This window comes from Mirounga leonina, unplaced genomic scaffold, assembly GCF_011800145.1.
Source record: "Mirounga leonina isolate KUSES-001 unplaced genomic scaffold, KU_Mleo_1.0 Mir_177, whole genome shotgun sequence".
NCBI classification, from domain to species: domain Eukaryota; kingdom Metazoa; phylum Chordata; class Mammalia; order Carnivora; family Phocidae; genus Mirounga; species Mirounga leonina.
The window spans coordinates 3,163,146-3,184,594 of record NW_023270459.1 but is presented as its reverse complement, the minus strand read 5'-3'; the positions used below and the strand labels follow the sequence as shown (position 1 = coordinate 3,184,594).

Below are 21,449 nucleotides of genomic sequence, written 5' to 3'. Positions count from 1 at the left end.
GGAGCCTACAAAAAACAGTTAGATGAAACTAATTATAAAAACATCTGGGCCTGGAGCATTTTTCAATCCTAGATCTTTAATCACTTTTCCAAACTCTTCAATGGTAATTATTCTATCAAGTTTCTACTTCTTATCGCAATTTTTCTAACTTACATTTTGCTAGAAAAACATTTATTTCCTCTTTTAAAAGCATGCTGATTTACAGTTGTAAGAAATATCTTTTATCATTCTTTTAATCACATCTTTATCTGTGATTGTTTCTTTTTTTTCCAAGTTTTTATTTAAATTCCAGTTAACATACAGTGTAATATTAGTTTCAGGTGTAGAATTTAGTGATTCATCACTTAAACACAACACCCAGTGCTCATGTGATTGCTTGCTTTCTCATTCTGAATCAGGCATTCTCATAGCGAGGCAAATCTTGCACAATATGGCCATTTGTTTTATTTGGATGACATGGCAGCTCAGGGAAGTAGACTTTGTTCAAAGACTGGAATGATGAAACAACTTGGGTTTTAGTGCCCAGGACATTCACAGGGAAATTGATAGGGAAGAAAAGTGGATGTTGCTGAATTAATTTGCAAAAAGAAAAAATAAAAACAGAAAAATTTTCCTTCTTTGGTCTCTGCATGAAGCATTTCTGAATTATAAGACTCATATAAACAGTGTCTTTCCTACTAATTTGCTGCAGGGCATGTTAAGCAAGACTAAGAAAACAGAAGAGGTGCACAATATACCACGGCCACACTACTTTTTGTCAAATAATGGCTGTGCTGAGTAATCAAGTTTATGGTATTTTGTTCATCCAATATTAGGTTGTGAAACTATTCCTTAGCTTTGCCTTTTTAACATTAACAAATGTTATTATCATTATTTTTTATATTGTTAAGACAGTAAAAGACAATGGTGATATTTAGAGTGGAAAAGTTGGTGAATGGCATTCTACATACTACGTGACACATATGCTTGATATTCACAATTTACATTAAATTCACATTTACATTTCCAAAACATAATGCTTATTATGTGGCTCACGGTGGAATATATCAGAATATACCAATTCTCTTCACATATATTTTGTATGCTGTTGTCATTCCATTAACATATTTTTAAACTTTCATAAGCCAGAGTAACCATGTTTGTTTTATAAAGTATTTTCTATAATCTTTGTATAAAAATTTCTATCACAATTAGAACGACTTCCCTTATGGTAAAACATTTTGTCCAAATTCATTAAATCAATGAGATCTCTCCTAAAAATGAATGCCTCCACATATAATGAAATAGGATACCTTGATTAAGGCTTTCTCACAATTATCAGGTTTTAATTCCTATAGGCATTCTTTCTGGCATGAATTTTCTGATGTCTACTGAGGTTTGGCTTCTGATAAAAAGCTTTGCCACATTCACTGCATCCATAGGGTTTTTCTCCTGTATGAGTTCTCCAATGTTTATTGAGGCATGACTTTTGGCTGAAGGCTTTCCCACATTCTCTGCAACGATATGGTCTTTCTCCTGTATGTATTTTTCGATGTACATTGAGGTATGACTTCTCACCAAATGACTTCCCACATTCACTGCACACAAAGGGTCTCTCTCCAGTATGTGTTCTTTGATGTTCTCTGCGGTGTGACTTCTGAGTGAAGGCTTTCCCACAGAAAAAACATTCAAAGGGTCTTACCCCAGTATGAATTCGCTGATGTTTAATGAGGGTTGACTTATGTGAAAAGGCTTTCCCACAGTCAGTGCATCCATATGGCTTCTCCCCAGTGTGACTTCTCTGATGCCTAATGAATTCAGACTTGTAGCAGAAGGCTTTCCCACACTCGCTACAGACATGGGGTTTCTCTGTAGGTGGAACCCTCTTACGTTTGTACACAAGAGAATTGGTTACTGCTGGTTTATACATAAGTGCTGGGCTGTGGCTGAAAGCTTTCTCACAATGACTGCATTCCCAGAGTTTTTCTCCATTAGGTCTTCTATCATGGTTTGTACGTTGTAACAATTTCCCACATCCACAGCACTCATCTTGTTTTTTTGAATAGCTTCTCTTAAAACCAATAAAATCTAAATTATGGTTTGCACTCTTTCCACAGGGGTCCCAGTTTGTAGGGTTTTGAATTGAAGGAAAAAGATTAGTGCTCAGAGGTGATATTTTCCCAAACTTATTGCTTTCATGGCTTCTTTCCTTGGGCAATGTTTTCTTGCTGATGAATGCACCTTGTTTCAAAATCATGTCTTGTCTTTTCCTCTGGACATTAACTTGACAAATGTTTTCTGGAGAAAACACAGCAAACCTTTCTTTATTCTATTAATATGATCTAGAATAAAATTACTTGAGAAATACCCTAAGAATTTAAACAATGCACAATACATGAACAGAAAGCATGAACCATAACTAAATGCAGGGAAGGGCGTTGTACGAGTACAGAAGATTCACAACACTGGCACTAATGAAATGGAATATGTCAGAGGGTACAAAGTAATAATTTTGAAGAAGATGGGATATTGTAGAGCAGTGGTTGACAAACATGTTCTTAAAGGGCCAGAGAGTAAATTTTAGGCTTTGTGGGCCATATGGTCTCAGTCAAAATTACTCAACTCTCCCATTGTATTTGACAAACATAAGACAGTATATAAATGTAAAGGCATGGCTGGGTTCCAAAAAAACTTTATTTACAAAATCAGGTGGCCAAACTATAGGCTGTAGTTTGTCAATCCTGTTACTGAGGTGTCATATAGACCCTTGCTATTCAATGTGTGGCTCTTGGGGCGCCTGGGTGGCTCAGTCGTTAAGCATCTGCCTTTGGCTCAGGTCATGATCCCAGGGTCCTGGGATCGAGTCCCGCATCGGGCTCCCTGCTCAGCGGGAAGCCTGCTTCTCCCTCTCCCACTCCCCCTGCTTGTGTTCCCTCTCTCGCTGTGTCTCTGTCAAATAAATAAATAAAATCTTTAAAAAAAAAATGTGTGGCTCTTAAAAGAGGGAAAAGAAAGGCAGCTGATAGCCAGGTTACTATGGTTTCAGGAAGGTTGATGAGCATAGTTTAATGACGCAAAATACATCCTAGAGGGCACCAGAATGTGATGGTTAGGAGTACTGGTTCTGAAACCTGACCGCATAGGCTCAAATCTCTGTTCAGTCCCTTACTTTACTATATGTTCTTAGATAAGTTTCCTAACTTTTCTGCGACTGTTTCATTTGTAAATGGGGTAATAAAGGCTGGATATCTCACAGGTGTTGTAAGGGTTGAATGAAATGATATATGTAAAGGGCTGAGAACAAATCTGGCATAGAGTGAGCCACACATTGGCCAATAATTCTAGTGCTGTTGCTGCTACTACTACAACCAAGGTGGATGAACAGTGGATGGTAGTAATTTCAGAGACATCATTTTGGGGAGAAGCATGAAAATGACTTGAATGTTTTTGGGGTTCATGTAATATTTAATTCAATTATGTGATTACAACACCAAGCGTAAGTGGCAGAAACAGATTGGGAACAGACAGCACTGACTATTCTTGCTAAGCCCATGACTCTTGTGGAGAAGCAGAAGTTCAAAGGCATCCTGAAGAGTAGGTTACCAACACTTGGGGTGCCATGGGTATTGTTGGGATATTTTACAGAGCTGATGGGAAAGGGGCAGTTATTCTGAATGTTAAACGAAAATAGTTAAGATGGGCCAAGCTCAGTCATGTGCTTTACTGCCCCGCTGTCCTTGGTTACCTGAAATTTAATACTTCCTCCTCTTGGACTTAAGGAAACTAAAGGACTAAGGGATAAGGAAAGGATGGGAAGTGAGAGTGTGGGTATGGCGGGCAGGTCTGGGGCATTTTACCTGGAAACTGTGAGAACAGGAAATAGGAAGGGACCAGCCGGAGCGGGAGAATGACAGAAGCTTATTTGTAAGAATGCCTGAATGTGAAAGAGAAGGTGTACTGAAAACCTTAAGAGACCAAGGATTCTAGAGAAAGGGCAATGGAGCAAGAACACAGGGAGAGATGAGATGAGGAGGAGAAGGAACACCTGGATAAAGGAGGTGGGGTGCATGGAGGATGAAGGGTCATCAAGAAGGCTAAAGCTCTCAGGGAAATGTCTCCAGCTGCTTGCAAAGCTCTAAGGCTTTTGAGAGCTGGACTCTGAACAAAATCCCAAAGGTGCCAGCCTCCCATAGTACCTCTTTTGCTGGATGTATACTTACCCTGACAGTGGCAGCCTGAGCATGCTGCCTCACAAATCCATGGTGCTTCTTCCTGCTCCAGCTTGAGGATCACATATGGTTTAGTGCCTTCATAACCTGTTCCAGGGAAATGATCCAGGCCTTGGGCTGAGCTCCTTGGTCTTCAGGGCCACTCAGGCAGCATTAAAGGCTGCACAACAGATATTGTACTTGGGAGAAGACTGTACATACACCTTGTCCAGAACCCAAAAGGAATTAGTAACCCAGGACCACTGAACCTCAAGCCAAATTCACTGAGGCAGCACAGTGTAAGAGTCAGGAACGCAGAATGTGCAGCCAGACTGCTGGGGTTCAAATCCTACTCTTGGCCCTGTATGTACTAGGTGAGTGACACTGGGCAAGTTACTTCGCCCATCTGCCTCTGTTTCCAAATGTGTAAAATAGTGGTACTAATAGTACCTACCTCATAAGGCTCTTAGGAGAATTAAATAAGTTAATACTTTAAAAGTGACTGAAATAGTGTCTGGCACATAGGAAGTATTTGGTACTTCTGAGGCTCTAGGTACCTCAGTTACTTTTAGCAACTGAAAAAGGAAAGGCGGTCATTCACGCATAATCTAAATTGTGTGGTGGAGCTGTTCTTACCCACTGAGACAAGGTTGCTGTAGGTCTCCAGCATCACATCCCGGTACAGTGCCCTCTGAGCAGGATTCAGCCTGTGCCACTCCTCTTGAGTGAAGCCCACTACTACGTCTTTGAAGGACACAGGTCTCTGCTGAGGATGAAATGGAATTGAGTCATGTGGGAAAATGTAGCCAGGGGTGGATGGTATGGAGTTTTTATGTTTCTAGGTCAGAGCCTATCATGATAATTTATCTATCTAGGATGCACTTACATTCCTGGCTTTGGGCTATGTATGGTAGGGAAAATAACAATCACATTGGAACCCACTGTCATATACACTTTGAGTCAACATATATTGACTGAAGAAGACCTGCTGTGTGTAACCCACTGCTGGCTGCTGGAGACATAGTCATGGATGGTTCCTGACCTCAAGGAGCTCACAGCCTGGCAGAAGGCAATATGTAAAGCCATCCAGGTGAAAGTATATGAGCTATGGTGGCAGGACATCTAGGTTACAGAAAAGTGTGAATGATCCATTAAATGTTTCAAGGTCTAGCAAGGCTTCAGAGCTAGGGGACATGTGGAGCTGAGTCTTCTCTGCAGAAAGATGGAGAAACTGCAATCCTTGCAGACAGAGCAGCATGAACACAGGCATGGGGATAGAAAAGTGATTTTAAGGGCTGTGAGGCTCTCAGTAACAGGAGGAGTATAGAGGGGCGTATGAGTGATGAGATGATGGACTTTAAGACAATGGAAAATCTATCAAGGGAGAGGTGTGTGTAGAAAGCACATTCTATTAGGCATGTGGTAAGTTTCTTGATCCCATGTCAAGTGGTACAGCGGTAACTCTAAGCAGACTGAAAAGTTAAGAATATACCTTGTATCCCTAGAGGAACCACTAAAATCATAGTGCAAAGAGGTGTATTGAAGTAAATGAAGTAAATGAATTCCAAAAAATATTCATTTAATTCACACAAACACACACGTAAAGAGAAGAAATAGAGGAACAAAAGCACATGGGACAAATAAAAAACCAAATACTAAAAAGATACAAATCCAACATAACAATAATTATACTTATATTCAATGATAGTAAATTATAAATTAATATATGACTGAACACTCCAAAAGGCAGAGATTGTTAGGCTGGATTAAAAAAGCAATGCTGGGGTGCCTGGGTGGCTCAGTTGGTTAAGCGTCTGCCTTCAGCTCAGGTCATGATCCCAGGGTTCTATGATCAAGCCCCACATCGGGCTCCCTGCTCAGCGGGGAGCCTGCTTCTCCCTCTCCCTCTGCCACTCCCCCTGCCTGTGCTCTCCTGCTCTCTCTCTGTGAAATAAATAAAATCTTTTAAAAAATAAAATAAAAAAGAAGTGCTGCCTGTAAGAGATACAAAACTCACAGATAATTTGCAAGTGAATGGATACAAAGAGAAATGCGGTGGGTGGCCTGGAGGGAAGTGAAAGCAAAAACTGCAATAATGCAGGTAGAAGATGGTGTTCGCAAGTGGGACAGTAAAAATGAGACAGAGAAGGACCATTGTAAAGAAGAGCAGAACCTGCAGCTTAACTGGTTGTGGGGGGGGTGAAGGAGGGGTAAGGGTAACACCCAAGTATCTCAAAGCCAACTGGGTGATGGTGAATCAGATATGAGAAAAACAGCAGAAACAAAGAGGATGTGTTGTTAGACATGTCTGGGGACACATGGGTGGAGACACTTAGCATGCAGCAGGATGAACAATAGAATCTTGTATCAGAAGCAAGATCAGGAAGGGAGCTAAAGCTCTGGAAGCAGCAGCAGAGAAGCGGTAGCTAAAGTTGTCAGTGTGGGATCTCTCTGCAAGGAGACAGGATGAGCAAAGTGTCCAGGCCAGAGCCCCAAGGGACCCTAATAGATTTCAGCTGGAGACCCAAGAGGACTTACAGGTACTAACCTAAGAGGGCACCTGTGATATTGTGATATATTAAGAAATATATATTTGGTTTTCCTTCCTCGTTCCTGGAACAGAGCTTCTTAAACCCTTACAACTTCCCGAGTAACAGGGGTAATAGGAGTGTCTTTTGTTATTCCTAACAAGCCTCAGTCAACAATACACAAGTTTATGCCAATGACATGGAGGAAGGGGGCTAGTTGCCAGAGGAACTAACCATATGATTAGAGGGCTGGAACTTTCAGCCCCCTTTTCTACCCCGCCCAACCTCTGGGTCAGGGTGGGGGTGGATGCGTGGTACCAGAGATTGAGCTAATTACCAATAATGATTTAATCAACGATGCCTACATGATGGAAATCTCATGAAAACCCTGAAGAGCTTTCAGGTTGGTGAACACATCTGGGAAGATGCACACCCCAAACTTCAGACAGAAGCTCATGTGCTCAGGACCATTCTGTACCTTGTTATCTGGCTTTTCATTTGTATCCTTTATAATAAACCTGTAATAGTAAGTAAAGTGTCTCCCAGATTTGTGAATCACTATAGCAAATTATCAAAACTGAAGAGGGAGTCATAGGAACCCCTGACTTATAGCTAGTTGGTCAGAAGTTCAGGTGACAACCTGAGATTTGTAATTAGCATCTGAAGTGGGGGGGCAGTCTTGTGAGACTGAGTCCCTAACTTGTAGGGTCTATGCTAACTCCAAGTTGAACTAAGTTGTAGGACACCCAGTTGGTGTCCATGGAGAATTGGGAGAATTGTTTGGTGTAGGGAAAAAACTCCCCTATTCCTGTGAGTAGAGGAAACAGTACCTATGATATATCTTCAAGTGACTGTAAAGAACTGAACTTTCCCCAAAGAGAGGTCTGATCTTTGCACTCAGCTCCTGGGAATTAATCTCTAAGCCCCTGCAATGTTCTGTTTGATAAGACCGTCTTTGTTTACCTGGAGGCCTTGGGCCACATGAGATAGTCTAACAATGTGATTTCTGGTGGGGGCTTTGGGTCACAGGCATCAGCTCAACCTCAGGAGGAAGCTGTACATCTCTTTAAAAAATGTGGGGTCCTACAGTGGCACCTGAGCAGTAGCCCAAGCAGATAGACCTGAAGGCAGGACCTGGCACATGAGACCCTAGACCCATACAAAGGCCATGTACATAGGAGGTACCAACCAGATATCCTCTCTGATGTCAGAATAACATATCATGGTAGTGGGAGAACAGCAGTCAGTCTTTTACCACAGAGCATGGGGCCTGGCTCAGTTGACAGGCCTGGGTCAGTATTTCCCAAACAGAGCTAATTGGAGTGGGAGGGAATGGGATGGGATGGGATGGGATGGGATAGAACAGAACAAAATAGAAAAGATGTAATTTGACACCCATAAAGGCATGTCATTTTCACCAAACATAGGGATGAAGAGGAAAGAGATTGGAAGAAACATTAAGGTTGTAAAATTACCATCACTTAGTGACTGAGTGTGAGAATGGGAAGGCAGGGAGAAGTCAAGGATATGGTCCTGGCTTGTCCAGTGGAATGGTACCATCTCCTGAGATGGGAAACTGTGGCACAAAGAGGTTCAGAGACTTGTGCAAGGTCATACAGACGGTAAGGTCTGGGATTCAAACTCAACAGTCTGGCTCCAAGTCTGTGCTCTCACCCAGTATATGCTGTTGCCTTCTGCACAGAAGGGGGCAAATGGTACAGTCTACTTTAGCAGAACAATCAGAAAGCATCTTCTGATTTCAGCCTCAAAAAAGTCACCGGGGCCCTTGGCCAGAAAAGCTTTAGTCAAGTGGGGAGAGAGGATGCTGGACTCAAGAAACAGGATATGGAAACATCAAGAGCAGGAAGTCACTACAAGAGATGGAAGGAGGCCAGGGGAGAAAGGGAAGGCCTTTGTGGTTTGGAAGTGGTGATGGTTTCTAGGGTTGGAGGCACTGACGATGGTTGTAGGGACAAGGGAAAAGATCTGGGAAAGGGGAGAGGATGGGTCTCCAGAAAGAGATGTCCCTCCTGGAGGGAGACCTCCAAAGAGGTGGAAATGTAGGAACTCAGGGGCTGAGGGGGAGTCCTGTCAGGACGCAGGGAACTTCACCATCATAAGATGGTGAGGAAGGAAGGGGGAGCTGGGAACTCTTCACACCAAGACTTCGTGGGGACTAAGATGTTCACTGTTTGCTGCCAAACTAGTAAAGACAGTTAAGGGAATGACAGTAATTTAAATAATGGACAGCTCATCTGTTCCTCAGTCTAGATCAAGGACACAGATACCCTGGACCAAAATCAGGACTTCCATAAATGGGGAGGAATCTTCCTGCCCGCTCCTTTTGAAAATAAATAATATTTGTATTTTCACTTTCCTCTAACTGAACTTTAGTATTTTATTCCATTACACATGTGGCTGCAAAGCACAGAGGAGTTAAAACTTCCTGCAGCTCTGACACTGATAGAAAACATTAACACTTCATTGGGAAACTAAGTCATGATGCTTCTGGTCACCTCGAAATCCAGGAGTTCTGTGGGGCTAATACTCAACTCCAAGGGAAGAGCTGAACCACTGTAGAAAACACGCTTCTACATTGGTTAGTTATCGTTAAGAATTTTGTCCTCTCTGCCAGTGCTTCTCACACTTAAAAGAGCATAAGGATCACCGAGAGCTTGTTAAACATAGATTCCCAGGCTCCACCCTCAAATCACTTGATTCAACCAGGTCTGGGGTGGGGCCTGCCATTCTGTATGTCTAACAAGCTCCTTGGAGAAGCCCATGTCCTGGGACCACATGGTTAGCAGCAGTGTTGCTCTACCTCAGCCATAAGAAGGCCCCTCAGGGAAATGTCTTTAGAAAATGCCTTGAAAAGCTAGTTTTCTCTTAGAAATAACAGCAAGCTTCTATCCTATGGCCAGTGCAAATCATGGGCTGTGTTTGCCTTTTTGCTGGGCCACCAGGAAGACCACAGTTATAGACTCTTGTTGGACTGTTTCGTATATCTGTATTCCAGCAAAGAAGGTTCCTTGCATCATTCCTTGTAATATCAAATTTGGAAATTCCCTGAATGTCATAAAATGGAGGGCTAGTTAAATCAGTCATATTCCATGCGTAGGATGGAGCATTATGTACCTTGTTTAAAAAAAATGGTGTGGGGGCGCCTGGGTGGCTCAGTCGTTAAGCGTCTGCCTTCGGCTCAGGTCATGATCCCGGGGTCCTGGGATCTAGCCCCGCACTGGGCTCCCTGCTCCGCAGGAAGCCTGCTTCTTCCTCTCCCACTCCCCCTGCTTGTGTTCCCTCTCTTGCTATGTCTCTGTCAAATAAATAAATAAAATCTAAAAAAAAAAAAAAAATGGTGTGGTCCCAAGTACTAATATGTACAATCTCTAAGATATTTTATTTGGGAAAAAAGGGGGTAGAGTAGTATGTATAATAAGAGTCTTGCTATAGTATCTATGTGTAGACAGAAGCTGTGATGTTCCACTCAAATCCCCCTGAAGGAGTGAGGTATTCTCCCAGCTGTTAGAAGACTGGCTACTGCAGGCTTGAGACCTTTTGCAAAGTGCCCTTGGTCAAAGGGAGCTACCTACGCAAATTTATGTCCCCTCCCTGGGGCAGCCTACACCAGTGACTGGTTGATTTCAGAATATAAAGGCCTCCTTCTCTCCATTCAAGACAACAGCAAGGGCCATCCCAGCTCCAAAGCATCTTGTAAGGTCAGCTGGTGCCTCTATTTAAATCCCTCTGCCTAATCCTGCTTCCTTCGCTCCTTATAAGTGTTCTGAAGAGTCTCCCTAGTAAACCTCATGTGTGCAAATCTCCCACCTCCAAGTCTGTTTTCTGAGAACCCAGCCTGTGATAAAGTATACATGCTTGAAATGCACATATTTTTTCTAGAACAGTTTCCCAAGAAGGGAAACTTGGCTCCTTTTGTCACACTTACCTGGTACTCAATCATTTTCTGCTGTTCTTGGAAAAAGATTTGAGTCCTGTGAAGACAGAGACTGGGGGGAGGAGGATGGAGAAAGAGAGAACAGAGCTGTGAGGGACCAGGCCCGTCTCGGAACTTGCGAAGTCCCTACATAAATCTTGTACAAAAATCCATGCTTGAAATCACTGTGGTAAAAGAAAAAAAAAATGGTGCCATTCAATTCAGAATGTGAATGCATAAAACAGACCTCCCAAGAAGTAAAAGCTGCTACCAAGTAAGAAGTAAAAATTTATTAAAAACCAAAATCTTTTAAACTTAAATAACTGTCCCCATGGGAGATGGATCCAAATTCATGCTGAGTGGGATCACCCCTGCAGAACAATACATTTTCTCTGAAAGGCAAAAAAGGCTTGGGTTTTGCCTCTTACTTACTTTTAAAGTTGCACTTGTTCACCTACCGGTGTTTATGAAGTCCTATATTTGGGATGCTTTTTCTATAATAATATTACCATTAAAAAAGTATATACTGGGCGCCTGGGTGGCTCAGTTGGTTAAGTGACTGCCTTCGGCTCAGGTCATGATCCTGGAGTCCCTGGATCAAGTCCCGCATCGGGCTCCCTGCTCGGCAGGGAGTCTGCTTCTCCCTCTGACCCTCCCCCATCTCATGCTCTCTCTATCTCATTCTCTCTCAAATGAATAAATAAAATCTTTAAAAAAAAAAAAGTATATACTATAACTTATTACAAAGAACTCAAAGCAAAATAAAATAACTGTATAACATCAGTTAAAACTGATGGTTACTTACACTGTGGTACGAATGATTACTGAAAGGCTACACCTGGTTATTTATCCAGTGTATTATTAAATGTTGTTGTTAAAAAATATTTTTCAACAGATGAGAACAAACAACTGTTATTTTTAATTAAGATGTTTAATTAAAGAGATAACTATGTGGCTTAAATTATAAAAGAAAAAGGGTAAATCATAGATTAAGAATGTAACTATTTTATGACATACTTGAATGTTTAATGGTAAAATCATCAATGGGATAACTCATGGTTTTAAAACTTATATATTTTGTGGCTGTGTCACTGCAATTGGAAAAACCTGCTAGTGCCCAGATCCTGATCTCTTCCATTGGTTTCACTAAAAAGGAACTTGAGCTCCTTGGAAAATGGCTGAGTCCACATCTGGAGCAAAGAACACAAGAAGCACCTCTGTAATCCTGAGTGCCAGAAAGCAAAGACACTTCTTCAGGGATAAGTGCTGGCAAGGGGGCAGAGGAACCAGCCTCAAGGGCTCCAACCATGTGAGGAGGAGTGGTAAGAGCAAACTGCTCATATCTACCAGAGCTAAACATGAATACTTCATGGTCTAGGAATTCCATATGAATGCATATGTTCACAAACTTTTAGTCTACAAAAACTATGAATTTGTAGTGAAATTCAAAAATCAAAATATTAACTTTTTTCTCTTAAAATAATAGGTACTGTAACTAAATAGGACTACTAAAACATGGAGGCTCCTAATTTCCAAAACATCCATACATTAGGAAATGTGGAACTAAACTGGTACAAAAAACTAATAAAGAATGTTTAGGTTTTTCTTTCTTTTTTTTTTTAAGATTTTATTTATTTATTTGACAGAAAGAGACATAGTGAGAGAGGGAACACAAGCAAGGGGAGTGGGACAGGGAGAAGCAGGCTCCCCACGGAGCAGGGAGCCCGATGCGGGGCTCGATCCCAGGACCCCGGGATCATGACCCGAGCCAAAGGCAGACACTTAACGACTGAGCCACCCAGGTGCCCCAAGAATGTTTAGGTTTTTCACTCACAGAAGTGAGAAACCTTATAAAGAGGTCTGAAAATACTGTGCCAATAATCGACAGCCTGGAATTAAAAATCGACATTCAGGAGTGACAAGAGCTTTCACGCATAGCTGATGGGATTGTCATTTGGTTCAACCATAAGGGAAACTGGCCATATCTACTAAAAGCTTCCAGGTGGTTTAGTGATTAGCAGAGGACACCAGATTTAAGGGGAGAAAATTCTTTCAAAATGAATACATTCTTCAGGGCGCCTGGGTGGCTGTCGTTAAGCATCTGCCTTTGGTTCGGGTCATGATCCTGGGGTCCTGGGATTGAGCCCTGCTTCAGGCTCCCTGTTCTGCAGGAGGCCTGCTTCTCCCTCTCCCACTCACCCTGCTTGTGTTCCCTCCCTCTCTGTGTCTCTCTCTGTCAAATAAATAAATCTTTAAAAAAAAAAATACATTCTTCTAGCTTTGTTTTACAGAAGTCTTTTCTCATTAATCTATTGACAAATGATCTTTTATTTTTTATTTTTATTTATTTTTTTTTTTAAGATTTTATTTATTTATTTGACAGAGAGAGACACAGTGAGAGAGGGAACACAAGCAGGGGGAGTAGAAGAGGGAGAAGCAGGTGTCCCGCAGAGCAGGGAGCCCGACGCGGGGCTCGATCCCAGGACCCTGGGATCATGACCTGAGCCGAAGGCAGACGCTTAACGACTGAGCCACCCAGGCGCCCCGACAAATGATCTTTTAAAAAAGGAAATGATTCTAAAGTGCTGGAAAGATTAAGAAAAAAAAGAAAAAGAAGTGCTGGAAATATTCTCTGTCATGATCTGGGTGGTGGGTACATGAGGATACACATATGGAAACATTCGTAACACTATAGTGCAAAATGAGTTAATGATTTACTTTTCTCAGTGGACAATAAATATCCACTATCTCTTAATTGTATGAAAATGCTTTGAAATATTGTACAGGTCAGAAAGCACAGTTAGTATAAAACAGGCATTTAGCTATCAGGACTGAGCAGTGAGCTTATTATGCCTTTTATTTATTTTTTTAAATTTTTTATTGTTATGTTAATCTTATTATGCCTTTTAAAAGATTTCTTTTTTACCAAGGTATAATTTACATATAATAAATGAATCCAGTTTAATTGCATAGTTCGATGAGTTTTGACATATGTATTCATTCACCCACATAACTCTCACACAATCAGGATATGGGACATTTCCAGGAACATCCTGTTCACAAGATATAATAATGAATTTGTCTTAATGGTGTTAAGATTAACTACTTAGATTCCTGTCTCTTCTATAGGAGAAATAAAAAAAGCGATTTCCTTGAATGTTAAATAAAATACAGATACTTCTTTGCTTAACTAATACATTAATCAAGTTATACTAGTAAGTCAAAAAAGTAGTTAAAAAAAAGTATGATCTACTGTTTGAATTTCATTTATATGAAGGTCAGAAACAGACAACCCCAACCTATGTGATGGCTATGACTAGGCACTGCTTGGGAGGGGTGGGGGAAGGCTTTGGGGTGCTGGAAATGTTCTCTATTATGATCTGGGTGGTGGGTACATGAGTGTGCACATATGGAACAATTCATTAAGCTACACACTGTTCTCTATGCACGTTACACCTCAAGTTAAAAAAAATCCCCACAATCCCATTATTTAAAAAATACATGTGTAGAAAAGCTTTTGGTATGAAATACAGTAAAATGTTATTAGTGCTTCGATTTGGGTTGAAACACACACACACACTTTTCATTATCTATATATCACTGTTTCACTGCCTTTTTTCATCATGAGGGAAGCCCAGGAGGGCTTTAAAAGGGGGAGGGCGGTTCTCTGAGAGAACTGAACCGTCCACCAGGGACTGAGCTGGAAGGAAAGGCCTGCAGCCCAGCAGACTGGGGCAGTTAATCCAGCTTTGATAACTAGTCGATTCTCTAAAAGAATACACCCCCTCCCTCATTCTCCTGGATTTAGCTACTCGCTTGGGCCTGTTCAGTCCATGGCTGCAAGGTGCCAGCCGAGTGGTGGTGTGGCAAATGTGCTAGTGAGTGTGTGTCCAGAGGCCTGTGTTCTGGCCCTGGCCCTATGACCTGGGAAAGTCACTTCCTTCACCTTTAAATGAGATGGCAGCATCAGTGAGTGAGAAACCACTGGTAAGAGCTGGATGAAAAACAGGATATTTATATAGTATCTAAATATCACCCCCCCAGATATTTATTAATTATAAAATGAAAAATTGTAACTCTGCCCTGGAGAAACCTGGCAGACATCACCTTACCAAGTGATTAGTTAATATCACAAGTGATGGGACACAAGTCATGTGCCCCCTGATATGATGCACTATGATGGGCACAACATCCCTTCTGTGATATTCTGCCCAAAATGCATACTTGAATCTAATCACGAAGAAACATCAGACAAAATCATGTTGAGTGGCAGTAATACAAAATAACTGGCCTATACTCTTCAAAAGTGTTGACTTCATGAAAGACAAAAAGACTGAGGAACTGATTCCCATTAAAGGAGACTTTATAAACGGGTATGTTAACTAAAGGTAGTCTGTGATCCTGAACTGGATTCTGGAATGAAAAAAGAAATGTTATTATGAAATGACATTATTGGTTCACATCTGAATAAGGACTGTGGATTAGATAATGGTATTAAATCACTGTGTTAAATGCCTGATTTTGAAAATTGCACTATGGTTATATAGGAAAATGCTCTCATTCTTAGGAAATGCACACCGAAGTATTTTGGGGTAAAAGAGCATCATATCTGTAACTTATTCTCAAATACTTGAAAAGAAAAGGGTAAAAATAATATATATTTATAATATAACACATATATACATATACAGAGACAGCATGAGAGTGTAAGCGTTTATCTGGGTGAGTGTAGATGAAGGATATATAAAAACTGACAGTAATATCCCTGCAAATTTTTCAAATAAAGTTTAATTTAAAAAAAAATCTATAGCTATAGTAGGTCTGCTGCCACCATCACTCTGAGAATCCAGGGACTTTTCTGCCCCTTAGTCAGGATGGAATGAACTCCCCATATTCCCAGAGGCCAGGTGAGGTGGCAAAAATGACAAGGCTACAACTTCGAGTCCAGAAACTGCCGGTAAGAGTAAGGAAGTGGGCTGGCTATATCATATGCTACAAGATGGTAGAATGCACTGTGTTGGACCGATGTCTCCTTCCCTTGAGAAAACATGCCTATCTCACTTGGCCTTCCCTGCTTCCCCCTTCACTCTGTCTCTCTGAATCTTGGGACCCAACCCTCCCTCTAGCATGGAGGGTCCCTGGAAGGAGTGACACCAAGTTGAGTCTTGCTCAGCTTCTGGCTCAGGGATGATGCTATTTCCTGTTACTTAGCAGTCTTTGCTCTGGCAAGAGGTCTTGGAACCTAGGTGCTTCCTTCAGAAGAGATTCTTGTCCCAAGTTTCCCCTCTCCAAATCCAGAGGGTCTTCAATCTGGCCTGCTTGTCCCTCACAGCTCCATCTCTCCACAGTAACTCACCCTCAGCTGCAGCCCCAGGCAGGGCCTTCTGTAGACTTGACCAAGGTCCTGGGAAGCCCTGCTGTCAGCAAGGTGGCGGGACCCACAGGTATACAAGGTACTCAGGTAACCTGAAGATAAACAGACCCCATGATAAGAGTCATCCAACAGTCCCTCCCCAAATACTCTCTGAGGCCCAAGAGGAAGAAGCCTGCAGAGGACTGTGTAGGAGATAGAGCTGAGTGATGGCTTGCTTTGGGTTTGGGGCAGGGATATCTTCTGGAAGAACTGTGAGCCTCAGAATCACTCAGAGAGAAGTTTGAACCAAGCAATTTCTCTAACCAACTGAGGGGAATCTAGGCCAAACAATTTACCTCCCTGGGGTTGTTTCCTTATGTGTGAAAACAGGAATGATAAATGATAAAAATAATTTTAAAAAGCCCATTTCTAGAGGCTTTCTGTAAGTTACCTCATTTAATACATATTCAGGTAAGGCTGAAAGGGGCTGAATTATGAATTAACACCTGTTTTCCCAGATAACTCAGGTTGGATATGAGCAACAGAGGCTTCTCTGCCCCAGAGTGACTCTACCAGATGTTCTAGGTTCCCCGAGAAAGACTCCTTTCAGAATATCCTACATTTGCTGAGCCATTGTGTCTTAGCCCCAGGGCAGGCAGCCCCTACAAAGACTCTTTCAAGCTGCCTAATTCAGGTCTCTGCAGTCAAAAGTCAGTCTCTAAAAAGCTAGACATTTTGACAGGGAGCTCTGAGATTCCCCTCTGAATATCTACAGAGAAGAGCCATCCTCAACTCGTTAACTTCCTTAACAGGACCCTTATTCCAAGTCTACTCCAAACCCACAGGGTCCAATTCACTGTGCATGTTTTTGGCTTCTAGAAGGACTAGCAGAAAACAGGCAATCTCAAATGTCCAAGCCAGGGCCACAGGTCAGAATTTTGTTCTGGTGTTTGGTTTTAGAGTCTCGGACAAAACTTCTCCATGGTATGAATGTTTTGCCCTCAGATTATTTCTATGATTCCATTTAATTCAAGTTCAAAAATGGACAAAATTAGTCCATTATATTAGATCCAGAGGTGGAAGTGAGTACTGACTGATAAAGAAGGCTTCAGGGTGCTAGAGATGATGTATATCTTTTTTTTTTTTAAAGATTTTATTTATTTATTTGACAGAGAGAGAGACATCGAGAGAGGGAACACAAGCAGGGGGAGCGGGAGAGGGAGAAGCAGGCCCCCCGCCGAGCAGGGAGCCTGATGTGGGGCTTGATTCTAGGACCATGACCTGAGCCGAAGGCAGATGCCCAACCGACCAAGCCACCCAGGCGCCCCGATGTGTATCTTAATCTTGGTTGTATTTATATGATTTTCCGCAATGTAGAAATTCCCTGAGCTGTACCCTTAAGATAAGCATACTTGACTGTATGTATGTTATACCTCAGTTTTTAAAAAAGAGTATTTAATGACCTGGAAAAATGTTTGTTGTACAAATAAAATGAAATAATCTGGATGCAAACTTAAAAAACTTTCACGCACAGCCACATACTGCCTCCCTCTTCCTATCCACCCCCCCCCCCCCCGGTATGAATGTTCCATCTATAAGAGTTCAAAAACATGCAAAATTAATCAGTGATGTTAGAAACTGGGAGAATGGTTCCCCCTGGCAGGGTAGTAAGAGGGAAGGCATATCATGGAGGCTTGCAGGGTGCTACAATGTTCTGTTTTCTGATCTGAGTACATTACCCAGGGGTGTTCCTTTTGTGACAATTCATTGAGCTGCATATTTATGTATATCTCTGTATGTATCTTATATCTCAGCAAAAGGCTGATGTTAAAAATTTAAAAAAGAAAAATTGTTCCCAAGCCTGGCACTGAACACACCATAGATGATGAAGGAAAACAGCCACGAGAAAAAGAAAATGTCCTTAACTCCTAACTCATCCAAGCTCATGACTTCTGCACCAAAGCAACTACATGTTTTTGGTTCTGTACAACTGAAAACAGAGGCTATCTGCTCTAAAAACTAAAGCTTGATGTGTATGGCTTCTGAAAGTTATTTACCTGCCTTACCTTTCAGCTTCCTTTGTTTCAGAAGATGTTATAGTTACTGTGCTTTGTCTGGGGACTACAGAAGGATCAAATATAATATTTTAAAACAACAAAATATTGTTTTGGCATTTCACCCTTTTATTAAGCTAATGGTCAAAATCTTATTTCCGTTTTGTTTGTAATCTTGTCTCAGCCCATCTTAATTACCAGTAGTTTGACTTTAATTTCAGTGAAGAGCAGTTTCTAAAAGTAGCTTTAAGTTCTGTTTTTGTGGATTTATCTTTATTGAATTATTCTACCAGGATATTACAAGGAACAGATTCAAGGAGGTCAAACGTGTCATGCCTAAAAAAATACAGAACAAGGCAAAAAGATTCTTAGAACACAGTAACTTCCAGATCCAGTTTCTTTTCCTTACATAATTTATTTTTCTTTTTTTCCGCAGCCATATTGAAGTATGTGACATACCTTATTGAGGTATGTGACATATAAAATTTAAGGTGTACAATACCATGATTTGATATATGTATATATTTCAAAATAATTACCACAATAGGGTTAGTTAACACTTCCATCACCTCACATAATTACTTTTTGTATGCGTGTGGTGAGAACATTATTTTTGAGTTAAGCCTAGGTAAAAGTATTTTCCTAACACCCTCAAAGTGTTCCTTTGACCAAATCTTTTACAGTTATCAGTTTAGATACTTACTCAGTAAGTTCTTTGTTTTCTAACCACAGGCAAAGTCACATCCATCCTAGCTGCCATGGGGTCAGACTAGATTTCCAGAAACCAGACTCACCCTTGGGATGTTGTCACAGATGGATACGTCATTACCGTTGCCAGAAAGGGCCTTAAAGGAAACATTAAAAGAAATATGCACTAAATCCTTGGCAAAAGCAATAGAAGCCACACTTTTATTAACATGGTACTTCAGGTAAGTTTAACACTTAGTCTTTTCAAAGCACTTTCATTAAAGTGGGGAACAATCAAAAGGGGAAGAAGGTTTCAAAGAGTTTTGATGTGGGCTTTTGCGGAGGGACTAGACTGAAGTGAACTGACTGTTCCATCAGCTGGAGAGTGTTACAAGGGTGAAGTGTGCTCCCATTACGCAGGGTTGCAGCCTCAAATCCTTAACTCTCCATGCCCAACCTCTAAATTTCACAGTCCTTCTCAACACCCATTAAGCTTCCTACTCATAGACATATATAGTGCCCCAATCTACAGCAAACGTTCTTGTAGTCACTGATATCCCTGTATGTCCAAACATGACCATCAAAGACTGCTAGTCAGTGACTACAAGGCTCACTGATACGTTCTGATTGCCCAACAGTGAATTACACAGATCCCGAATCATGAGCCCATACTGATCTCCAATGCTATCCCAATGAGTGACTATCCATTGCTGACTCCCACAGTCCCACCTCCCCCCCAATTATTGACAGTCCCAATCACTGACCCCCACTGATCCCTGTGTTCTCCATTCCCTGATCTACCAAAGTCCAATCCCTAATACCCTCAGATTGCTCCTCCCACCCATGATCTAAAGGAAGTCTCAATCACTGATGGCCTAAAGCATTTCTCTAAACACTGGTCCCCATTAACCCCTCCCATCACTTAACCTCAAAGTTTCCACAATCATCACTTCCAGGTACCCAAACAGAACTTAGAACCTCCAATCACCGACCCTCTCAGGCTTCGAACATTGAGCTCTAATGCTGTTCAAATCAGTGTTTTTGAAGCACCCCACTTGGCAGCAGACCCCTGAAGACCACTGTAAACTGATCACCACTCACTCTGCCAGTCAAGAAATCGAGAACCCTCATTTATTGATTCCCAAATACTCCCAGTCCATCTTCACAGACACTGCCACCGACTCCCACGAACCTCCACCAGCCACCACAGACCCCCACGAGGCTCCCACGTCCAATCACTTAACCCCTTCAGTACCCTCGTCTCTGACCCTTACGGGCACCCATGACTGACCCAGTCGGGCCACCGTAGTCGTCCGATCACTATCCTACAGAGGTCTTTAATCTTGACTGTTCCTCACACTGACCTTTCCCATTTTTCCTGGATCCGCGCCCATGACCCGAAATTGATCGCCGGACCACGGCGCCTCGCCGCAGTATAATCGCTTCCCATCCCAACTGGCCAGTGCGCAGACTCAGTCGCGACTTTGAGGCTGTCGGCCGCCACCTGGCAACCTTCCAACGCACAGGATTCTGGGTTTCTGAACTTTAACGGGAGGTATGATGGCCGCGCCCTCTCGACATCTTGTTGGGGGAGGCCATGTTTAAATCTGAGCCGTACAGCGGCGATTAGGCCCTTTGTTAGGCCCGAGGGTTAAGCTGTTTTAGGGCTGGGAGAAACAAGTGCTCCTGGGTCCGTAAACACTGACGTCCCTGCTCTTTTTAACTTCTCAGGAGCCCAAACCTCCCGTGATCAATACGGAGGCGCCCTGACCTCCCAACTGAGCTTTCTTTGTCTCCGGCAGCGCAGGCGCTGAGGTAAGATGGCCATGTACATTTATGCCGTTTATCGCAGTGGGCGGGGCCACCTCATAGGAGGAGCTCCCCAGAGCAAGGTGAAACTTTTCCTGGGGCAGCTCTAGGAGTTGGGGGACCCCGGAGAGACGCTCTTCCCTTGGGGAGCATGAGGCCAGCAGAGGAAGGGGTGACAACTCCGGAGAGGGCGGAGCCATGGCTTCCTACGGCGAGTACGAAGTTATTAGCTGTTATTGAAAGAAAATTTTTGAAAGCAGGGACTTTATTTTTTTAAGCTTTCAACTATTTTTTTTTTTTTAAGATTTTATTTATTTGCGCGCGAGAGAATGAGAGACAGAGAGCATGAGAGGGAGGAGGGTCAGAGGGAGAAGCAGACTCCCCGCCGAGCAGGGAGCCCAACGCGGGACTCGATCCCGGGACTCCAGGATCATGACCTGAGCCGAAGGCAGTCGCTTAACCAACTGAGCCACCCAGGCGCCCACAACTTTTTTTTTTTTTTTAAGATTTTATTTATTTATTTGACAGACAGTACGAAAGAGCACAAGCAGGGGGAACAGTAGAGGGAGAGGGAGAAGCAGGCTCCCTGCCGAGCAGGGAGCCCGATGGGGGGCTGGATCCCAGGACGCTGGGATCGTGACCTGGGCCCAAGGCATAAGCTTAACCATCTGAACCACCCAGGTGCCCCTCAACTATTTTAAATAAATGATAATTAAGAGTTTTAGGGTGCCTGGGTGGCTCAGTTGGTTAGGCGACTGCCTTCGGCTCGGGTCATGATCCTGGAGTCCCGGGATCGAGTCCCGCATCGGGCTCCCTGCTCGGCAGGGAGTCTGCTTCTCTCTCTGAACCTCCCTCCTCTCATGCTCTCTCTCTCATTCTCTCTCTCAAATAAATAAA

At 42.5% G+C, this 21,449-nt stretch overlaps 1 protein-coding gene across 7 annotated transcripts; it reads right to left on the bottom strand.

Annotated features, from left to right (window-relative positions):
- Positions 1-294: 294 nt before the first annotated feature.
- Positions 295-20,244, bottom strand: ZNF793 (zinc finger protein 793). 7 transcript variants are annotated; one of them, XM_035023768.1, is made up of 7 exons: positions 20,108-20,244; positions 18,851-18,901; positions 16,006-16,115; positions 10,662-10,834; positions 4,824-4,953; positions 4,200-4,295; positions 295-2,277 (listed from the first exon to the last, which is right to left on the bottom strand). In XM_035023768.1, the coding sequence occupies exons 4-7, from the start codon at positions 10,674-10,676 to the stop codon at positions 1,325-1,327; spliced, it is 1,194 nt and encodes a 397-aa protein (XP_034879659.1). In that variant the 5' UTR covers positions 10,677-10,834; positions 16,006-16,115; positions 18,851-18,901; positions 20,108-20,244; the 3' UTR covers positions 295-1,324. The 7 variants fall into 7 exon arrangements, with proteins under 7 accessions (XP_034879659.1, XP_034879660.1, XP_034879658.1 ...); XM_035023769.1 differs by lacking the exon at positions 16,006-16,115; XM_035023767.1 differs by lacking the exons at positions 18,851-18,901; positions 20,108-20,244 and adding an exon at positions 18,760-18,841.
- Between the last annotated feature and the right edge of the window lie 1,205 nt (positions 20,245-21,449).

What these genes read in the sequence shown, in the direction of transcription:
- ZNF793 (XM_035023768.1), bottom strand. An exon ending in CAGCAACCTTGTCTCAGTGG is followed by an intron (nt 4,296 to 4,823) that starts GTAAGAACAGCT and finishes TCCCTGGAACAG; the next exon opens with GTTATGAAGGCACTAAACCA. An exon ending in CTCAGGCTGCCACTGTCAGG is followed by an intron (nt 2,278 to 4,199) that starts GTAAGTATACAT and finishes TGTTTTCTCCAG; the next exon opens with AAAACATTTGTCAAGTTAAT.